The following is a 13,539-nucleotide window of genomic DNA, read 5'->3' on the forward strand; positions in this document are numbered from 1 at the left end:
CCACGGGTGGCACGCTAGCGTCCCACCTAGCCCCAAGAGGTTAACGAGAGTCTTGTCTTTAAAATGCTGTAAAATAGTCATATGTTTGAGAAATTGAAGTAATAGCATTTCTAAGGTATTTGAATAACGCGCCACGGGATTCAACTGGCTGTTGAGTAGCCCAGAGAGGTTAACTAATCAATTGCTAATGTAGACCATAATAAGTTAAATCAGTTGTGTTAAAACTGGGCTGGAACAAAAGCCTCTTACAGTACCTAATGATGATGTGTGTGTGTGTTTGTGTGGCTCCTACCTGCCCCTGGGCCCTGCAGGCTGTAGTACAGCAGACCGTTCTCCCCCTCATCCAGGTCATTGGCAGTCAGCGTGATCACAGATGTCCCACTGGGTTCGTTCTCAAACACACTGGTCTCAAAGACCCGATCTGAGAACCGTGGACGGAAGTCATTCACATCCAGAACGGTCACCAAGACCTGAGAGAGACAGACCAGGGACAGGAAAATATGATGTGGCCCGGTGTGGCTCAGTTGGTAAGAGTGTGGTGCTAGCAATACCAAGGTTATGGTTTCAATCCTCATAGGGATAATAATACACATATTACCAATGCAGAGATATACACAAAGTAGCCAGTTCATTAGGTACACCCATCTAGCACTGGGTCGGACCCCCCTTTGCCTCCAAAACACTCTGAATTCTTCGGGGCATGGATTATACAAGGTGTGCCGTTCAGACATTTCTCAATTGGTATCAAAGGACTTAACATGTGCCAGGAAAACATTCCCCACACCATTCCACCACTGCCACCATCCTGTACCGTTGACACCAGGCAGGATGGGGCCATGGTCTCATGTTGCTTACGCCAAAACCTGAATCTGCTATCAGCATGACGCAACAGGAACCAGGATTCGTCAGACCAGGCAATGCTTTTCCACTCCTCAATTCCAGTGTTGTTGATCATGTGCCCACTGGATCCACTTTCTGTTTTTAGCTGATAGGAGTGGCACCCAGTGTGGTCATCTGCTGCAATATCCCATCCGTGACAAGGACCGACAAGTTGTGTATTACCAGATATCGTTCTGCACACCATTGTTGTACTGCGACATTATTTGCCTGTTTGTGGCCCGCCTGTTAGCTTACACGATTATTGCCATTCTCCATCAACCTCTCTCATCAATGAGTTGTTTTCACCCACAGGATGTTTTTTGTTTGTTGCACCATTCTCGGTAAACCCTAGACACTGTCTTGTGGGAAAAGCACAGGAGGCTGGACGTTTTTGAGGTACTGGAACCGGTGTGCCTGGCACCGACAATCATACTCCGCTCAAAGTCGCTTAGGTTACTCGTTTTGACCATTCTAATGTTCAATCGAACACTAACTGAATGCCCCGATGCCTGTCTGCCTGCTTTATATAGTAAGCCACGGCCACGTGACTCATTGTCTGTAGGAGTGAACCCTTTTTGTGAACGGGGTGCTGTCCCTAATAAACTGGCCGCAGAGTATTTTGAACATCCATTTTCATTCACATTTTAGTCTTATCCAGAGTGATTACAGTCAGTGTATTCAACTATGTTTACTTAAGTTCTACTACAGTATGAATCCCACCTGAACAGATTTCTCCAGTCGGTTGTTGGGGCTGCCCCCAGGGTTGTCCCTAGCTATGGCCGTCAGGGTGTAGTGGTCTTTAGTCTCTCTGTCCAGTGGAGACAGAATGTAGATGTCACCCTGACAAGAGAGGGAGGAGGAAAAGTAGGAGGAGGAGAAAGAGGAGAAAGAGGAAGATGATTATAAAGTGTAGTTATTAGGCAGTTTCAGGGAGAGAGTTTAGGCTTCAGACAACACATCTAATCCACAGCAGGAACTTCCATATTATTTTCACTGAATCTCTGTTCGGGTATTGGTTAGACTACAATTAGGGTGTGGAAATGTTAGGATTATTTTGCTCTTAGTACTGTAGCCTACTCCCGACTGGTCACATTGTACAGCTCCATATTTTCACTGAGGGTTTCGTTTTTTTAATTTTCTTGGAATAGTAACACCATAATATTAATACAATTAATTAAGCTACATTTCTTAAAATCAATCCCATATACTTTCTTCTTCCAAAAAAGGTTTTAAATTCTCTAGTACAGCCAATATTAGACTTTCAAATGCTTCTCAAAGATGCCCTCTGGTGGTCAAACTAGCACTAACTAGCATTAATGGCAACAATGGCTGACACTTAAATAACATGCCATAGAATGCTGTGGCAGCCCGCAAGGTGTGCTGCAGTATGACACAACTTGTACAGGAAGAACCACTGTAGGATCAGCCTCCCCTCCCCCAGTCATAACCTTAAAGGGTAGGAAGCAGTTTTGAGTTTTTACTCACCAAAGGAACAACACAGTGTGGTCAAAGACTTAGTAACTTAGTTGTAGTCACGATCTGGTTACCTATAACTACAAACATAGTTATATTTTGTTTTTTTTACATATTTGTTAAGCTATTTCTAGATATCTTCTAAACTACCCACAATGCAATATTTCTCTACATTATATGGATAATTTACTCTGCGTTAGCTAGCTCAGGTTAGTTAGCCACTAGCCATGCAGATCGAGTGTTGGCAATGGTGAGCTACAATCCACCAATCACGAGGAGGTGTGATGTAAACAATCAATCATATTCTTCACACAAGGGGTCCGCATGAGCTCTGTGAAGTAGGCTAGAGTTTTTCAACCTTGGCTTAGTACTAGCGAGCTACAGTAGCTGACTGACTGCGCTGTTGTGATCATCTCCATTTGCCTGGAGCCTTCCTCCAATTGCCGTCTTATTGTTGACTCTTCCCCTCTTCTCCTTTGCCCAATGCCGCCTCGGGATTATTGCCTCCGGAATGTATCTACTTTGGATTTAACCTACTATATCCCTATTGGATTATCTGACTCTCAAACAGTATAAAGTATAGAGCCGAAAGAAGAAAAAAATGTTTCACTGTCCCAATAAGTATGGAGAGCACTGTAACTAACTTTAGCTGGCTGGTTTTCTGGCTAAGATAACTGCATATACCGGTAACATTATTTGATGGTTAGATGGTGTTATATATTTAATGTAATAATAATAATCATAATAATTTAAAACATTTCTATAGCGCTTTTCAAAGAATCTCAAAGCATTTCAAAATCAAAAAACAAACAAGCAATGTATCATGACAGGCCAACCAATAGAGGCCAAGTATTTGAAAGCTGCATTCTCCGAAGATGTAAAGGGACAGTGAATGGCTTGAGCTGAGAGAGCTGGTCAGACGATGGTAGATGATGGTGATGGAGTCTGCTGATGATCTTGTATATGGCAAGTCTAAGGACCAGCCTGACTTATAGCCACTGGACTTCTCCAATTCCACTCTGTGTAGCACCCACTTGGGTGATGCCTAAGCAGCTCTTGGCGCCAGAAAGCTCACCACTAGGGCCAGTATGATACCAGTATCGCAAAAATGAAAACAGGAGGCAGACCAAACTATTTGGTCCTTTAAAAACCTGCTGTATGTAAAATATTATGTGCTATAGGTTAGTAAATAAATAAATGTGACTCTAGATGACAACATAATGATTTTTAATTTCAACATTAGGGCTGTTTTCCTAAAAATGTTAAATCAACTTCATGTTTTGTTTTCTTGCCACAATACTAACGAGTATCGCAATACTGGTATCGTCCCAGCCCTTGTGCAAACGATTTGGTTTAATTTGAAGTTATACATTTGAAGTCATTTCTGTTGGAGTTTACATTATAGGGAATAGGCTGGCTTGCCGGGTCCTCCATATGTCACACCCGCAAAAACATTTTCCGGCATGACTTCGGCATTCTTCGGAATTCTGATCGGTTATATGTAATAACTCTAAAAATAGAAAAGTGAGGTGTAACTTTGCATTGGGACTTTTGATGTGTATACTAATGCAAAACCATATGTTACATGTGGTTACATTTATACTACCTACCACTAGTGGAAATACAATACTGCACAAGATCAGTGTCTAAGGGCAACTACACCAGACTCCAATGAAATGCGGAAGACTGACAGGAGTCAGAGCAGCAGAGATAGAACATTTAGGCAGAAAAACGAACTCTTTGACAAAAGTTAATCCCCCTTACAAGAATGTAATGTCTGTTTTATATCAGAAATAATGTACATAATTGTGACACTGAAGTGATCAATGCATACTTATAAAACCTCAAGATTAAGAACGTTTCATTTTGCACTAGCTTGTACCCAAGGAGCTCTGAGGTAAAGGGATAGTTCACTTATATGATGTAAAATGCAGCATCATCATCACAATTTTTGCTCTGTGCTGAGAGTGCTCCATCTTAAAAAACCTGACCATTTTGGGGGATTGTATTAACAGTGGACTAATGAACAACACACCAAAAGAGTAAAGTGATCCTTAAAAAGCTATCATTCCAACCGCAACCTTGGACTCGAGTCTCCTCCTTTACCTTTACAAAGTCACCTTGTATCTGAAAATGTCTTTCTTCTTAGGCTAGTAAGATATATCATTCCAGGTCCCATATTCCACATTTAAGTGCAATTTCGATGATCAGGCAACATACACTGGGTGTACAAAACAGCAGGAAGGCCTGCTCTTTCCATGACAAAGACTGACCAGGTGAATCCAGGTGACAGCTATGATCCCTTATTGTTGTCACCTGTTAAGACCACTTCAATCAGTGTGGATGAAGTGGAGGAGACAGGATAAAGAAGGATTTGTAAGCCTCAAGACAATTGAGACATGGGATTGCATATGTGTGCCATTCAGAGGGTGAATGGGCAAGACAAAATATTTAAGTGTCTTTGAACAGGGTATGGTAGTAGGTGCCAGGCGCACCAGTTTGAGTGTGTCAAGAACTGCAACGGTGCTGAGTTTCAACAGTTTCCCGTGTGTATCAAGAATGGTCCACCACCCAAAGGACATCCAGCCAACTTGACACAGCTGTGGGAAGCTTTGGAGTCAAAATGGGCCAGCATCCCTGTGGAATGCTTTCGACACCTTGTAGAGTCCATGCCCCAATGGATTGAAGCTGTTCTAAGGGAAAATGGGGGTGCAACTCAATATTAGGAAGGGGTTTGTTCCTAATGTTTTGTACATTCAATGTAGATGAGTCTGTTCTTTTTCTTTGAAAGAGTACAAAATAGAGTGAAAACAAAAGAGAGGAGCGAGTGTGTGTGTGTGTCTGTGTTTGTGTGTATGTATGTGTGTTTGTGCATAAGTGCTTGGATTGGGCAGGTGCACACCAGTAGCTAGTACTAGTACATTGAATTTTCTACTGCTCGAGGACCATCAACCTCTACAGAATATTGGCTAAAAGGTTCCAGCTCCTAAATATAAACAGTACCAGCACCCAAAAATGAGTGCCTGCACCAATTTGTGAAGTGCAGTGATACGTGAAGTAAAAAGAAGTCCACTTCAAGCACTGCAAAGTGTGCGTGTGTGTGTTTCTTCATGTGTTAAAACATGTTACAGAACTCACAGTGGAGGGAGTGATGCCAAACTTGCCCTCTCCGTCTACCAGGCCGTACTCGATGACAGAGAAGAGGCCCGAATCTGCGTCTGTGGCACTGACTGTCACTATGACCGTGCCCAAGTCAACATCCTCAAACACTGGCTTCTGCAAAGGGACAGCATGACACAACAACATCAGCATACACACAGATGAGCACAAACTCAGACCATCACAATATAAATGATATCAAGTGAGTACTACTAAAGGTGTCCGCATGCATCCCACCCAAAATAGTTTGTGCATATATAATGGAAAAAACAATTGACGTTTTTGTTCGTTTTGGTCTTCCGCAAGTGTTTTTTCGGCTGTTCGTGCACACACATTTTTTCTCGAGGCAAGCCGTAGTCGGTAGCCAACGTCTATGCCCCTTTGTTGGTGATTGGTCAACAGTAGGGATTATTCAATGAAGTGTCATTCAACAAGAAACAAATCGTTTTCATGCAACATTTTGTATTTGACAAATACTGCACCAAACATCTTAGATGTAAAATTGCACGACTAAGATCTTCTTGAGAAAAACGTCGACATTTATGACATATTTCTTGAGATATCTTTTTTTTCAAGTGAATGTCTTTTAAGGTAGTATGTGAGAACACTCGTTCAGTTCGCCTAGCCGAGTTCGGCTAGGTGCCAGCTGAACCGAAGTATGCTGACGCCTTAAGGGTGATGCCCTTTGCAGTGTATGTTAGGAACTAGTATTTGTGGTACCTGGTAAGAGGGTTGTGTAAAGATGGGCTTGTTATCATTGATGTCTACTATACGCAGGTAGACAGGAAGCTCAGCCACTCTGGGTGGACTGCCGTGGTCCTGAGCTCTCACTGTGAAGTTCAGCCACTGCACCTGCTCAAAGTCCACTGTCCGGTTGGCTACGATCTTACCTGCACAACAACACAATGGTTACCAGCACACTTCTCATTATACATATACTAATTATAGGGGAGAACGGGTTGGTTGTCTCACAGGTTGGTTGTCACAGTGCTTATTACTCAAAATCCAGAAGGGGCTGTGTAATAATTTAATTTCAAGATAAAAATGTATCCTCTATAGGAGAGTTCATCCATGTGGTCAATTCAGGACAGGATCTAAAAATATTGAGGTGAGAGGAATATTTGCATTTTTCAAGAGTGAAAGAAAATATTCACATGCTTGTTATTTCTTTAATAAATAGCTATATGATGGGAGTATCCATAAACAATTACTTTATTGAAAAGAGGAAAGGAAGATCTTTATTTAAATGTGTATTTTTTTTCCATAGATCAAGTCATGTGGTAACTAACATCTTAATTAGCATTGGGGGGTGTTTAGGAATGGTTGTCACATTCGCCGTTTCCACCGGCACTTAAATTTAGGGCCAAATTCCAGCTGACTCTAATCTAATTCGCAAATTCGAGCCCGGTCAGGGTAAACTTGGGCCAGCGCAGCCCATTTTCACAACTGGTGCTAGAATTCTGCTGGTGACACCATTACTACACTACCGTTCAAAAGTTTGGGGTCACTTAGAAATGTCCTTGTTTTTGAAAGAAAAGCACTTTTTTTGTATCATTAATATAACATCAAATTGATCAGAAATACAGTGTAGACATTGTTAATGTTGTAAATGACTATTGTAGCAGGACACTGCATATTTGTTTATGGAATATCTACATAGGCGTACAGAGGCCCATTATCAGCAACCATCACTCCTGTGTTCCAATGGCGCGTTGTGTTAGCTAATCCAAGTTTATCATTTTAAAAGACTAATTGATAGTACTCGCAAAACACCAGTCTCTAAGTCAACAGTGAAGAGGCGACTCCGGGATGTCCCTAGAATTTCTAAGCAAACAGCTGGAGACAGGGCTTTCTCCTATAGAGCTCCATTTTTATGGAATGGTCTGCCTATCCATGTGAGAGATGCAGACTCGGTCTTGACCTTTAAGTCATTACTGAAGACTCATCTATTCAGTAGGTACTATGATTGAGTGTAGTCTGGCCCAGGGGTTAGAAGGTGAACGGCAAGGCACTGGAGCGACGAACCGCCTTTGATGTCTCTGTTTGGCCGGCTCTCCTCTCTCTCACAAAAATCTTCTCCACCACAGTGACTCAGCCCCCATAACAGGGTCAGAGGCAGAGAATTCCAGTGGAGAAGATTTTTGTGGGCTATGCTCAGCCTTATCTCAGGGTAGTAAGTTGGTGGTCTGTTGATATCCCTCTAGTAGTGTAGGGGCTGCGCTTTGGCAAAGTGGGTGGGGTTATATCCTGCCTGGTTGGCCCTGTCTGGGGGTATCGTCGGACAGGGCCACAGTGTCCCCCGACCCACCCCTGTTACAGTCTCCAGTATCTATGCTGCAATAGTCTATGTGCCGGGGGGGCTAGGGTCAGTCTGTTATATCTGGTGTAATTCTCCTGTCTTATCTGGTGTCCTGTGTGAATTTAAGTATGCTCCCTCTAATTCTCTCTCCCTCCTCTCCCGGAGGACCTGAGCCCTAGGATCTTGCCTTAGGACTACCTGGCCTGATGACTCCTGGCTGTCCCCAGTCCACCTGGTCATGCTGCTGCTCCAGTTTCAACTGTTCTGCCTGCGGCTAGGGAACCCTGACCTATTCACCGGATGTGGTACCTTGTCCTGGACCTGCTGTTTTTGACTCTCTCTCTACCACACCGGCTGTCTCAACCTCTGAATGCTCGGCTATCAAAAGCCAAATGACATTTACTCCTGACATACTGACCTGTTGCACCCTCTACAACCACTTATTATTATTTGACCCTGGTTGTCATCTATGAACGTTTGAACATCTTGAAGAACAATCTGGCCTTAAATGGCCATGTACTCTTATAATCTCCACCCGGCACAGCCAGAAAAGGACTGGCCACCCCTCAGAGCCTGGTTCCTCTCTAGGTTTCTTCCTAGGTTCCAGCCATTCTAGGGAGTTTTCCTAGCCTGCTCTTTGGGGTTTTAGGCTGACATCTGCTGATGTAAAAAGGGCTTTATAAATACATTTGAATGATTGAATGATATTCCATGAAAATATTCCATTCCAATTAATATTTTTTTTTATGAATTAAAAACAGCTATTGAAAACCTTTTGCTCCTGAATGTCATTTTAAGTACTGCTGGAATTTAAAATCTTTCATTATTCAAATCATATTCACTGCATTTGTACATAATGGATTGTATGGAAAAGGAACGACAAAGCAAGAACAAAGGAAATGAATGTGCAGGTGAGTTAAAAAGAGGGAATTTACATGAAATCTCCTCATAGTGCGGATGTTAATGTGCAACACCATTTTCCCCCATATTTCATTAAAATAATTAAAATAAAGACAACTAGACTTAGAATGACTTACTAAAAAATTTCTAAATAAAATGGATTAAATGTATTTTAACACACTTGTGTGAAACCATATCCCATAATCCCCCCCCCCCAGGATGCCAGTTACCCCGGTACTTTAAAAAAAACAGCCCTTTTTTACATTTACATTTAAGTCATTTAGCAGACGCTCTTATCCAGAGCGACTTACAAATTGGTGCATTCACCTTATGATATCCAGTGGAACAACCACTTTACAATAGTGCATCTAAATCTTTTAGGGGGGGGGGGTAGAAGGATTACTTTATCCTATCCCAGGTATTCCTTAAAGAGGTGGGGTTTCAGGTGTCTCTGGAAGGTGGTGATTGACTCCGCTGTCCTGGCGTCGTGAGGGAGCTTGTTCCACCATAGGGGTGCCAGAGCAGCGAACAGTTTTGACTGGGCTGAGCGGGAAATGTGCTTCCTCAGAGGTAGGGGGGCCAGCAGGCCAGAGGTGGATGAGCACAGTGCCCTCATTTGGGTGTAGGGACTGATCAGAGCCTGAAAGTACGGAGGTGCCGTTCCCCTCACGGCTCCGTAGGCAAGCACCATGGTCTTGTAGCGGATGTGAGCTTCAACTGGAAGCCAGTGGAGTGTGCGGAGGAGCGGGGTGACGTGAGAGAACTTGGGAAGGTTGAACACCAGACGGGCTGCGGCGTTCTGGATGAGTTGTAGGGGTTTAATGGCACAGGCAGGGAGTCCAGCCAACAGCGAGTTGCAGTAATCCAGACGGGAGATGACAAGTGCCTGGATTAGGACCTGCGCCGCGTCCTGTGTGAGGCAGGGTCGTACTCTGCGAATGTTGTAGAGCATGAACCTACAGGATCGGGTCACCGCCTTGATGTTAGTGGAGAACGACAGGGTGTTGTCCAGGGTCACGCCAAGGTTCTTAGCACTCTGGGAGGAGGACACAATGGAGTTGTCAACCGTGATGGCGAGATGATGGAACGGGCAATCCTTCCCCGGGAGGAAAAGCAGCTCCGTCTTGCCGAGGTTCAGCTTGAGGTGGTGATCCGTCATCCACACTGATATGTCTGCCAGACATGCAGAGATGCGATTCGCCACCTGGTTATCAGAAGGGGGAAAGGAGAAGATTAATTGAGTGTCGTCTGCATAGCAATGTTTGGAGAGACCATGTGAGGATATGACAGAGCCAAGTGACTTGGTGTATAGCGAGAATAGGAGAGGGCCTAGAACAGGGCCCTGGGGGACACCAGTGGTGAGAGCACGTGGTGCGGAGACAGATTCTCGCCACGCCACCTGGTGGGAGCGACCTGTCAGGTAGGACGCAATCCAAGCGTGGGCCGCGCCGGAGATGCCCAACTCGGAGAGGGTGGAGAGGAGGATCTGGTGGTTCACAGTATCAAAGGCAGCAGATAGGTCTAGAAGGATGAGAGCAGAGGAGAGAGAGTTAGCTTTAGCAGTGCGGAGAGCCTCCGTGACACAGAGAAGAGCAGTCTCAGTTGAATGACCAGTCTTGAAACCTGACTGATTTGGATCAAGAAGGTCATTCTGAGAGAGATAGCAAGAGAGCTGGCCAAGGACGGCACGTTCAAGAGTTTTGGAGAGAAAAGAAAGAAGGGATACTGGTCTGTAGTTGTTGACATCGGAGGGATCGAGTGTAGGTTTTTTCAGAAGGGGTGCAACTCTCGCTCTCTTGAAGACGGAAGGGACGTAGCCAGCGGTCAAGGATGAGTTGATGAGCGAGGTGAGGTAAGGGAGAAGGTCTCCGGAAATGGTCTGGAGAAGAGAGGAGGGGATAGGGTCAAGCGGGCAGGTTGTTGGGCGGCCGGCCATCACAAGACGCAAGATTTCATCTGGAGAGACAGGGGAGAAAGAGGTGAAAGCATAGGGTAGGGCAATGTGAGCAGGACCAGCGGTGTCGTTTGACTTAACAAACGAGGATCGGATGTCGTCGACCTTCTTTTCAAAATAGTTGACGAAGTCATCCGCAGAGAGGGAGGAGGGGGGGGAGGGGGAGGAGGATTCAGGAGGGAGGAGAAGGTGACAAAGAGCTTCCTAGGGTTAGAGGCAGATGCTTGGAAGTTAGAGTGGTAGAAAGTGGCTTTAGCAGCAGAAACAGAAGAGGAAAATGTAGAGAGGAGGGAGTGAAAGGATGCCAGGTCCGCAGGGAGGCGAGTTTTCCTCCATTTCCGCTTGGCTGCCCGGAGCCCTGTTCTGTGAGCTCGCAATGAGTCGTCGAGCAATGGAGCAGGAGGGGAGGACCGAGCCGGCCTTGAGGATAGGGGGCATAGAGAGTCAAAGGATGCAGAAAGGGAGGAGAGGAGGGTTGAGGAGGCAGAATCAGGAGATAGGTTGGAGAAGGTTTGAGCAGAGGGAAGAGATGATAGGATGGAAGAGGAGAGAGTAGCGGGAGAGAGAGAGCGAAGGTTGCGACGGCGCAATACCATCCGAGTAGGGGCAGAGTGAGAAGTGTTGGAGGAGAGCGAGAGGGAAAAGGATACAAGGTAGTGGTCGGAGACTTGGAGGGGAGTTGCAATGAGATTAGTGGAAGAACAGCATCTAGTAAAGATGAGCGTTTGACATGCTTCTAAGTACGGTAATGGAACATTTTGACTTTTGTGTCTCGAATTGCGCTTGCGCATTACCCTTTGGATAGTGACCTGAACGCACGAACAAAACGGAGGTATTTGGACATAACTATGGATTATTTCGAACAAAAACAACATTTCTTGTGGAAGTAGCAGTCCAGGGAGTGCATTCTGACGAAGATCAGCAAAGGTAATACAATATTTCTAATACTAATTCTGAGTTTAGGTTGAACTTGGCGGCCGTGATGGTGAGCTATGTACTCAGAATATTGAAAAATGTGCTTTCGCCGAAAAGCTATTTTAAAATCTGACTCAGCGATTGCATAAAGGAGTTCTGTATCTATAATTCTTAAAATAATTGTTATGGATTTTGTCAATGTTTATGATGAGTATTTTTGTAAATTCACCGGAAGTTTTTGGTGGGAATACATTTTCTGAACATCAGGCGACAATGTAAAAAGCTGTTTTTGGATATAAATATGAACTTGATTGAACAAAACATACATGTATTGTATCACATAATGTCCTAGGAGTGTCATCTGATGAAGATCATCAAAGGTTAGTGCTTCATTTAGCTGTGTTTTGTGTTTTATTGACATATATGCTTGCTTGGAAAATGGCTGTGTGGTTATTTTGGTCTATGTACTCTCCTAACATAATGTAATGTTTTGCTTTCGCTGTAAAGCCTTTTTGAAATCGGACAATGTGGTTAGATTAACGAGAGTCTTATCTTTAAAATAGTGTAAAATAGTTGATTGTTTGCGAAAATTGAATTATGGTATTTTAGTTGGTTTTGTATTTCGCGCCATGCGATCCCATTGGCTGTTGGCTAGGGTTCCGCTAGCGGAACGCCTAGATGCAAGAGGTTATTAACATTACATGGGGAATATTTGAACAATCCCATGTAACTGAATGTCTACAATTAGAAGAATATTATTAAGTCTAAAAGTTGGTGTAAGTGTCTAAATGATAAGGGAATAATATGTTTAAAGGTAAATGATTAAAGAATCCAACCCTGAAATGTAACTAACTAGTAATTAGTAGTTATGTAGCATGTATAATGAATAATTCAAGTACTAAACCTAAGACCCATAAGGTCTAGGTCTAGTAGAGAACCGGGAGGAAGAGAAATGTGTGTGCGTATTAGTGTGCCTAAGAAAATAGCGAGAACAATTAGACTGTGTTTGACCCAACCTAGCGAGGAACTTTGAGAAACTTAGAGAAGAAAGGGAGTAACTCTCAAGGTCCCTCTAATCTCGGGGGAAAGGAACAGACAGCGCTGGGTAGTGATTAACAGTGGTGAGAACTCCGGGGAGGGATACAACTCACTTACTGTTTGTGTGTATGTATGTGTGTAGGACATCTACTGTTTGTGTGGAGGTATGTGCGTAAGTAGGGAGTGAGCATAAAATGAATGTCTTTGTATAATGGACTTCAGAACGTTCTCTGAATAAACTGTACGAACCTTTTGCAGAAAGCTGAGTCCTTGCCTAATTATTCTTAACCCAGTGTCTTACAATCCTTGGGGATTAGTCAAAGCTTATTGATTGTTAATTATTATCATTGGGATAGAAAATTCCTCTGACACTAAACTATACCCATTAAGCCTAAAAGCACTAACGTAGTTGAATCCACTGAAGTACATGGTTTTAGTTCCCCAAATACACATATATTTGAACATTCGCACACATTTAAAGTCAAATTTGAGGTTTAGAAATACAAGTTTATGCATGGTTTTCATGTTTTGAACAGTTATTTTGATAAATTTCATCCCTGGCAACTTATCATTAGAATGTTTCTGTTATTTATTTAAAGTGTTTCTGTGATACTGAGAAATTGGCAAATTAGCTAATCTGACATACCAGTAAGACCAAAAATGAAAGATGAGACTCAACTTTGTATATGGAGACATTGACTGGAAGCTACATATGTATTCAAATATATTAGTTATTGTTTAGTTATAGTGGCTGTCAACCCCAAATCAGGGGTGGCACCATATCTATATATTTTCAGGGTACATACAGTGTCTTGCAAAAGTATTCATCCCCCTTGGCGTTTTTCCTTTTTTTGTTGCATTACATTTAAATTGATTTTTATTTGGATTTCATGTAATGGACATACACAAAATAGTCCAAATT

The 13,539-nt window shown here is 43.3% G+C and overlaps 1 protein-coding gene across 1 annotated transcript in view; it reads right to left on the reverse strand.

The window, feature by feature from the left end:
• cdh23 (cadherin-related 23) overlaps positions 1-13,539 on the reverse strand; it is an 834,383-nt gene that overhangs the window by 16,118 nt on the left and 804,726 nt on the right. Inside the window, exons 49-52 of the mRNA XM_045700638.1 lie at positions 6,232-6,401; positions 5,491-5,628; positions 1,600-1,719; positions 293-470 (exon numbers count right to left, since the gene is read on the reverse strand). Of these exons, the coding sequence (XP_045556594.1) occupies positions 293-470; positions 1,600-1,719; positions 5,491-5,628; positions 6,232-6,401 (606 nt within the window). The remainder of the gene's footprint in view (positions 1-292; positions 471-1,599; positions 1,720-5,490; positions 5,629-6,231; positions 6,402-13,539) is intronic.

Source organism: Salmo salar, chromosome ssa18 (assembly GCF_905237065.1).
Source record: "Salmo salar chromosome ssa18, Ssal_v3.1, whole genome shotgun sequence".
In the NCBI taxonomy this organism is placed as follows: Eukaryota; Metazoa; Chordata; class Actinopteri; order Salmoniformes; family Salmonidae; genus Salmo; species Salmo salar.